The following is a 9,129-nucleotide window of genomic DNA, read 5'->3' as shown; positions in this document are numbered from 1 at the left end:
CTTCGATCTCTCAGTGCTCTGATTCGTTCTTTTCCTCAGGCTATGAAAGAGTAGCAATTGATTGCGTTCGTACACACAGGAGCCCACAGATGCACGCACACACACGCAGAGCTATAATTCGTTCCATTTGTTCATTTTTATTCATCCATTTATATGGAGGAGATGAAAACCCTCTGCACATCTAACAGAACCGTCATATTAGGCCTAATGCCACACACAGTAAATGCTGAAGATCTGTAAAACACATGGGAATAAATTATCGCCAGGAGGAATGTTAATAAATTATAGTGGGGAGCGTGTGGATCAAAGTACAACATATTCTTGTTATGCAAAAGCGCACTTTGCGTGCATGACGAGTCTTTGATATTCGGAGGAGGGACGTTAACGGCTGTGCTTAAGAAGAACTTTTAAATATTTGACCTTAAACACTTCAAACTACTGTAAAAGTCCACACTGCTTTAGTAAGGGACCGTTTGCTTGAAACACACTCACAGTTTTACACGTTTACAGTAAATCGAACAACAAAGGCGGCATGAAAATGTGGAGAACACAGGAAAATATTCTGACACTTTTTTGTTTTTTTTTCACCATCAATATTTTAAATGTTACATTCCTGTTTAGGGCCGTTTCATCTCCCAGTGAAACCCAACATGGCCCCAAGTTCAAAAGAGCAACATATAACAACAGAGCAGATAGGAAAAAGTAGGATGAGAGTCTGAGACTCAGAGAAAGAGAGAGAGAGAAAGATAGAAATGGTAAAGACCCTGAACAAACTTGTTTGCACCATAGCGCAGTGTTTCCTCTGGGCATATCCTGTAACTTTCAAGAGTGGATCCAGAGCAAAAGAAAAAAGTTTTTTCCAAGTCAGATGTCCATTGAGGCTACAAGGTTACAAAGTTCCTTAAATAAGTGCCAGCCAATGAGAAGAAAGCTTGGCTTCCCATCATCTCGAGCACTGATTGGCTTCCATGACTTTAAGTACACGCGATTGTCACGCCGATTCAAGTGCAACGCAAGAGTCAAATTCAGAAAACAGTACAAACATCCATGTCAGGGAGGCGAGCGCCACTATCTTGTGTCTGAGCGTGGCATACGTCACAAAAATGGATGGAAATATCCTTGCGAATATCCAAATTAGCGTCTCTCGTCCACTCTATATACACTACGCAGCATCCGTGCATGCTCAAAATGGGACCCTGATTGAAAGGGGTGGGGGGCAGGTCCCAGTTCAATCATGAGCTCCTGGGATTGGGCAAGTCGAAAACGATGGGCAGGTTCATAGGCTGGAAGTTCACAGTGCACGCCGAGGCATTAATGAACGTGGTGGTTCCATCTTTCATCATACCGTAACCTAGCTCGCACAAACACAAAGATATTCCGATTCATTAAGTTGAAGAATGTCATGCATGTTTTGTTTTTGTGAAAATACGTTAACACGCATTTAAAAGGTGAACACTGATACAAAATGATATTAAAGGAATAGTTCACCCAAAGATGAACATTTCCTGAACATGTACTCACCCTCAGGCGATCCAAGATAGATGATTTTGTTTCTTTATCGGAACAGAATTTAGCATTACATCACTTGCTCACCAATTGATTACTTGTGGATTATTGTGATGTTTTTAGCAGCTGTTTGGACTCTCATTCTGACGGCACCCATTCACTGCAGAGGATCCATTGGTGAGCAAGTGACGTAATGCTAAATTTCACCCAAACTGTTCTGAGCAAGAAGCAAACTCACCTACATCTTGGACGGCCTTTAAAGGGATAACCATAAGCCTTGGTCAGCTCCAAGGACAACAGTTTCACCTAAAAATCTTCTTTACTTCTACTAAAGAAAAAAAGTCACCTACATCTTGGATGGCCTGAGGGTGAGTAAATTAACAGCAAATTTTTATTTTTGGGTGAACTATCCCTTAAAGCAAATTTTCAATTTGGGTTAACCATTCCTTTAATAAGGTCAAAAATGAGGGTTAAAGTGTTAATAGCTAAATGGTAAGTACAAATAAACATGCAGTGTGTATGATTAAAGTGTATAAATTGCAAACAGCAAAAAATGACACATAACAGCTAGCAAACAAGTGGAGCTATTTTTGCACATTTCTGTGCCATAACATAAACATGGCACAGAGTCAAACACAGACATGCAAAGCACAAAACACAAGCGTACACACATGTAAAATGAAATCATATTGCCTACAAAGATGAGAATCCTTTACTAAACGCATTTTGAGTGTGTGTTCTAAATTTACTGTGAATATGAATGTGATCTAGTTTTTGCTATGGAGCTGTCAGAAGGCAAAGCAGCATGGGACAGACTCTGCCCTGCTAACCCCAAAACAGGCAGATTGACGTGGCAGCATGAACAAATATGTTTGAGATCACAGGGCTGCATGGATTTCATGCATGTGATGTATAGACAATTGCGACTCTTATCATCTCATGCGATTACCTTCATGAATGTGCCCAAATACATGCAGTTTGGGCTGAACTCTCCTCTGGACAGTGTTCAACAGCTCCATACAGCCAACACGCTGCATCTTCCTGGGCACCCAGTCCAAAAAACCTACAAAAAGGTAGTATAATGACTAATATGAACATCAAAAGGCAAAGAAAAAGACAGAAATATATGATGTTAGAACAGACAATTTGGTTAATTTACGCTTTTGGAGTTACAAGCTGAACAAATGCCAGATGTACCAAGTTAGGGAAGAGAATCATAATGAATAAAGACTGTAGTTCTGATTCCACAGTGTTTCATATTCTTAATGACGTTTTGGCAATTTTAAGGAAGAAGTAATGGATTTTTTTTTTTACAAAGTCACCATAACACAACATCTTGCACGTCCGAGCTGCTAATTTAAGAACTCAACAAGGGTGAAGTCTTGACTCACGGAATTTTAATTAGATGTGACTGGATGCTCTAGGAAGGTTACCAAGCAACTTAGGCGTGAACTAATTAATATTCATGAGCTAAGCCTTAGCCATAGTAGGACTAGTAATTTACATCCTGAATTTTGATTTTCCTTTCACAATTAATTGCGTGAGTCCAAAAATGTTTACACATCCAAAACCAATAACATCATGAAGTTTGAGTCCAGATTTCAAACCAGTTCTTGATTTCCAAACCTACACCAAGTATAGAGCGAGTACATGATTTCAAGTTAAAGGTGGGGTAAGCGATTTTTCAAAAACGCTTTAGAAAACTGATTCGGGCCGAGTAGCAAAACAAACTTATAGCCAATCAGCAGTAAGGGGCATGTCTACTCATGATGTGGAGGAGAGAGCGTTCAGTGCACAGCACAGGACGGACATTAGCCGAGCCGAGCGACAGAAAGATAGAGATGGCGGATAAAAAACAAAAGAGGAAAACAACAACAAAAGAATATGTATATATATCTATGGTGTAGACAGCATCACTGATTATAATGAGTTCTATAGTATTTTGTCGTGCCGCGCCACTCGCAACTAATCGTTGCCTGGGTTGCGTACGTATGTGTGGGGCGGAGCTATCAAAATAGGGGCGAGACCCTTTTGGGGTAGGGGCGTGTTTGTTTTGGTGATTTCAAATGTCAACATTGGCTACCAGAAATCGCTTACCCCACCTTTAATGATCTCAGTACACAGGACATATTCTTACATCCATCTGCACTTTTTAATTATTTTTTAAATTATTTTCATACGAAAATGAACATTTATTTGAGAAGAGACTTACTCTTATATATGAATGAACTGAATCTAAAATGATCATTACAGACTTGATTTTACAATTGTAGTCTGATGTTTACACATACATAATGCACAGACTCGCTGTGAATCTTCAGAGATGTCATTTGGGGCTAATTTGCAACACTATGATAAACACCCACATTTGCACAAATGTATAGTGAGACACGTCTTTACCATGAGAATTACACATTGTCACAATCTCAAAGCCCAAAAGCTTAGTGTTTTAAACCACAGCTGTCTTTATGCACAAACTTCCGTTCTCAGTACATATGACTGTGTGTGTGAAGGTTTTATTATGTGCGAAGGGATTTGCTGCACTGCGAACAGCGTCTCAGTGTTGCATGCTTTAGCAGCCTGCTGTAGCAACTCCATCTGCCAAAGCCTCAGAGCAAAAGAGTGTGCGTGCGCGAGGATGAAGACAACATAATGGGGAATAACCATTACCGCATGCTTTGTGTGTGTGCATTTGTGTGTGATTTAGGTCTTACCCAGAGGAGGGCAGTGTGTGAGAAGAATATCTGTGGAATCTGGAATCTGATTCCACTTGTCCAGCAGTGCTTGTCCTCGTTGAAGATTAAAACCCCAGCCGTAGTACCATGGCTGCCTGAAAACATACATAAAGAAGGAAAAAACACAGTTAAGGCCTACTGATGTGACCGTGAACATTACTGCCAATATCTTCCCCTGTGCTTCACTGATCTTTTACCCAGACTGCTCTACCGCTGATGAAAACAAGATGACATTTCCATTAGGATCTGTGTATGGAGAATCTGTGAAAGATCTTGGGTCTATGATGATGATAAAATAACAGAAACCCCCCCCCAAATCACAAATAGCAATCACTTTGATCTGGCATCTTTCTCACATCTTTTACTAAATGTAAGCGGAAAAAATAATTGAAATAGGAGTGAAAAATTCACAGGTTTCAGGCCAACTTAGATTGAGTCCTCATCTTTTTCTTTCCCCCACTGTCATCTCTCTACCATCACAATCTAAAAAAGGAGGAGAGTAGGGATGATTTGAAAAGCTTGGTTTATGAATATTAATTAGGTGATGTAACGTTCGTCCAGTAGTCCAAACTGTACGTAAAGGCTGGTAAGTGGGCGCAAGACATAGAAGGATTACCATTTGTGCATTTCTTCAGCACACAGCAAATGGAATCTTTGTCAGAGGTTTCTACTTGGTCTTAACGTCATATAAACAAAAAATAAAATACAAAAATTTAGTTTTAGTTTATTAATTAGTATGAACATCTTAAAATATTACAAATTTTATATAAAATAATAAATTAATTAAAATAAATATTGTAGAATGATTTTATATATATAAATATATTTTATATTGTTAGAATGGTAACACTTTAGATCAGGGAACACTATTCACTATTAACTAGTTGCTTATTAGCATGCAAATTACTTGCATATTGGAAGTTTATTAGTACTTAAAGCAAATATTAATGCATGACCATATTCTAGATCCCTTAACCCAACCCAATACCTAAACATAACTACTATAACAACTACCTTACTTACAATCAATAAGCAGCAAAATAGGATTTATTAAGGGGGAAAATTCTTAGTTAATAGTGAATATGTGTTCCCTGATCTAAAGTGTAACTTTAAAATTTTATTACTGATGGTTTTGCCTATGCCCCATCACTTTGATTGCAGATGCACCAAGCTTGAGTGACGGTATAGAAATTAACATGTCACTAACAATCTGTCCCAAGATCCATCTTCCTCTGCTGTGGCAGATTTGCACATTTATGTGTGCGAGTATGTTGAAAGACTCTTGTGTGTGTGTTTGTGTGTCAGTTTACACATGAAGGTTCCCTTGCCTCTACGTGGATTTTGTAATTTATAGAGAACAGTCACTTGAAACGTTTACTTTTATAGCTGGCTGACGCATCAGCATCCCGCGCTGGAGCTGATCCGTGCTGGTTGCTGAGGAAATTTCCGTCTCACGCTTGAGGTATTCGGCCAATCACAACGCACTGGATAGCTGGCCAATCACAGCACACCTCGCTTTTTCAGACTGATGAGCTTTGTAAAAATCGATGCGTTTCAGAAAGGCGGGGCATAGAGGAGAAACAATAATGTACAGTATGTGGAAAATAATGTGTTTTTTGAACCTTAAACCGCATAAACACATTTCATTACACCAAATACACAAAATAATGTTATTTTTAGCAGCATCATATGATTCCTTTAAAATGGCCTTTGCATATTGATTGTGCTATTTAAATATTCATTTTCATCTTTACACGGACGTCTCAATTACACTGGCTCGAGAAAGGACTCATTATTGGTGTCCCAAACAGATTTTTCTAACTGAGCAGAGAGAGGTTAATAAACAGAAAGAAAATGAGAGAGGGAGGGTTGTGTGTGAACACAGACAGAAAGGGAGATGCTGTGAAAACAGCATTAAAATGTCTTAAAAATACAAGCAATTATGTAATTCAGAAATTCTGATTTAGTTTAATGGAGATTTTATCAAGCCAAAAGATCAGAAGAACATGTGCAATTCCTTCAAATGGGACAAGGAATGACTAGTATACTTGATGTACTAAACCATCTGTGTATTTATCAATTCAGATGTTTTTTCATTTGTCAAGGTGAATAGAAAGCAAAGACAGCTGTTTGTTGTCATGCCTTTACTCCCATGATGCCACATCAGCGCAAAAGCAGAAGAAATACTTTGCAAACTACATTTTTCAATTTCTGAAGCAAATGTAAAGGGTATTTGCCCACACAAAACTCATCACCACAGTGCTAAGGTGTTCAGAGTGGTTGCTAGTGTATTGCTAGGATGTTGCCAATTAAAAAAAAACATTTTATTAATTTTTTTTATTATTATTCATCTTGTTTTATTAGGAATCACTAATAAAAAGCAAACCTAATCGGATGTCTGTTTGTCACCACTGGCTTTAAAACAGTCTTGGGGTGAAGTAGGGTTTGGGTCGAATCAGTGAGCGTGTACAAGTGCAAAACCTCTCTTGGCCAAATGATATCGGTGCAGTTTTGCCATAAATCTTTAAATGCATGGCTGGGGGGAAAAGGCTGTGGGGTGACTGTGCTTCAATATTTCATCCCATTGGTTAACTTCAAGGATTTTAAAGGAAGAGAAGATGGGAGTTATAAGAAAATCGCTCTCTTTTTTTTTTAAAGAATGCATTAATGATTCACAGAAATGTGAAATCTAATTCAATTCTTGCTGCTGGTAAGGTGGTGAACTTTGAATGTAAAGATAAAATGTGTATGAAAATTGGGAAGAAATAAATGGAGAAAATGGAGTAGAAATATTAAAAATGCCATTCACAGATCAGTAAAGTTTGTGCTAACAGACCTGTTTCTAGCAACTGTTTGGTTACCAACATTCTTCAAAACATATTTTATGTTCCACAGAAGAAAGACAACGTGAAGGTGAGTAAATGACAACAGAATTTTCACTTTTGGGTGAAGTATACCTTTAAGTTGCCCACTCTGTGAAACAGTTTTCACAAAGCCTTAAAATGCTGCCTTCATAAGCAGCTCACTATATTTTAGAGCATAGCAATGCATATCAACACATATACACACAAACACACACAAGCTATCTGCAAATGGAGAGAGCTTTTGTTCAACATCCTCACCTGGCTGCTGTAATTACAGATGTTGGTGGTATCTTGACCCCAATTACAGAGGAGGTGTACACATTATTCTGTGTGTGCGCACATTAAAGAGAGTGTATGTGCATGGCACAGAAGCAGGTATGTAAGTGAATAATTAGTAATGTGACGTTTCTGACACTGTCCCAGATGTGTGCATGGATAAGAAGAGGTTGGGAATCTACAGGGATAAGATTACATCTCTGAAGAGTTAAGAGGCAACATCAGACAGCCTCTTTACCGTGCACACACACACATAACCTCATTAAGAGAGTTTCAATTAATAGCTTGCGGGTCACAACAGCCCACTGAGATTTACCAGCACATAAGAAGTGCTATCAACATCACACAAGCGCTCACTTACACTCTTGTACTATGAATTAACTATAATAAAACTTTTCATGACATGAAAACATTTCTGAAAGAAATGGCTTGTTAAACAAGTAAAAGTAAATAAAATCGAGACAAAAACACATTAATTGGTAATATCTTAAATTACTATATCATTGAGAATAAAAAACAAAGAAATATAAATTCACACAAAAAAACAATGTAGGTTGGGACTTGACTTTATCCTTTGGTTGTTAAGTAAAATAAAATAAAATACTAAAAGTATTACCAATTAATGTGTTTATTTAATTTATTTTATCTTAGAGAATGAAAAAAGAAATATAAATGTAATGTAGGTCAGTTGTTGAATAAAACGAAACAAAATAAATATCTCAAATGATTGTATCATGGAGAATCAAAAATAAGTAAATAAAATTATATAATATATATGAATGTATGAACTGTTGACAGTAAGACAAGTCACATGCATTTGAAAATAAACAGTGAATTTTAAATTTCATGCCGACTTTAAAGATTCTGCTTTAACAAGAGGGTTGGGGGGGATGTTATGGATTCTCATGCTAAACATGGCCAAAGTTTCAAAAAACGAGCTGGACGTATGATGGAGCATTTTTGTGCCAAATACACTCCTTCAGGGAAAGATTAACATGAGTTTGCTAGAAACTGTGTGTGTTATGTTCCCCTTTAAAGCACAGCACGCTGTCGGCACGTACACATATCAATCAAAAAACACAAGGAAATATCTGAAACTAGTTAACCTCACTAATCAACTATCAACTAAACTACTAGTTTATCATCGTGACCCATTCTTAAGTTTTAAGCCTGTTCTATATATAGTGCTGTGTGCTGCTTTATAGTTGTATATTCAGGCAGTGTTGCATATTTAGCACGGTGTAGCTTTATTTTTCAGGCCGTTGTATATTTAGCACAGTGTGCTGCGTCATATTGTGCTGAACTGCAGGGCCGGCTGGACTTTGATGTTTAATCTGAGAGAAGCAAGCGGTCCATTCACACAGGGCTCCAGTCCGAGCAGCACAGCAGGAGAGACACACACTGCACAAAACCAGAGAAAGAGAGAAAGAGAAACCCTGGAAGGCAGAGTATATCAGTCTCTGACAATAAAGGGATTAGACCAGGCTTCTGTCAGACATAGCTGCACATGCTCTGCACAACTTCACTATTTGTCCGAGTTCCCCACTCTGTCTCTGTCTGTCTCTGGGTTAAAACGTGGTAAATATGGGACATTTGATCCCCAGCATGACTTATGCAACACTCAGCATGTAAAAGTGAAACCAACACTACTAGCCACAACACATACACAAGTTCACAAAAACACATGCATTCACTGACACACACACACACACACACACACAGTGGAGCGTGTTTAGTAATTAATAATG

The 9,129-nt window shown here is 38.1% G+C and overlaps 1 protein-coding gene across 1 annotated transcript in view; it reads right to left on the bottom strand.

Moving 5' to 3' along the window:
- Window positions 1-644: 644 nt before the first annotated feature.
- Window positions 645-9,129, bottom strand: part of LOC107656320 (metallophosphoesterase domain-containing protein 1-like) — a 35,755-nt gene continuing 27,270 nt past the window's right edge. Inside the window, exons 5-7 of the mRNA XM_016444098.1 lie at window positions 4,221-4,336; window positions 2,456-2,569; window positions 645-1,351 (exon numbers count right to left, since the gene is read on the bottom strand). Of these exons, the coding sequence (XP_016299584.1) occupies window positions 1,233-1,351; window positions 2,456-2,569; window positions 4,221-4,336 (349 nt within the window). The 3' untranslated portion in view covers window positions 645-1,232. The remainder of the gene's footprint in view (window positions 1,352-2,455; window positions 2,570-4,220; window positions 4,337-9,129) is intronic.

Source organism: Sinocyclocheilus anshuiensis, unplaced genomic scaffold (assembly GCF_001515605.1).
Source record: "Sinocyclocheilus anshuiensis isolate Anshui unplaced genomic scaffold, SAMN03320099.WGS_v1.1 scaffold183, whole genome shotgun sequence".
Lineage (NCBI taxonomy): Eukaryota > Metazoa > Chordata > Actinopteri > Cypriniformes > Cyprinidae > Sinocyclocheilus > Sinocyclocheilus anshuiensis.
Note: the sequence above shows the minus strand (reverse complement) of the source record. Positions and strands in the feature narration are given on the sequence as shown.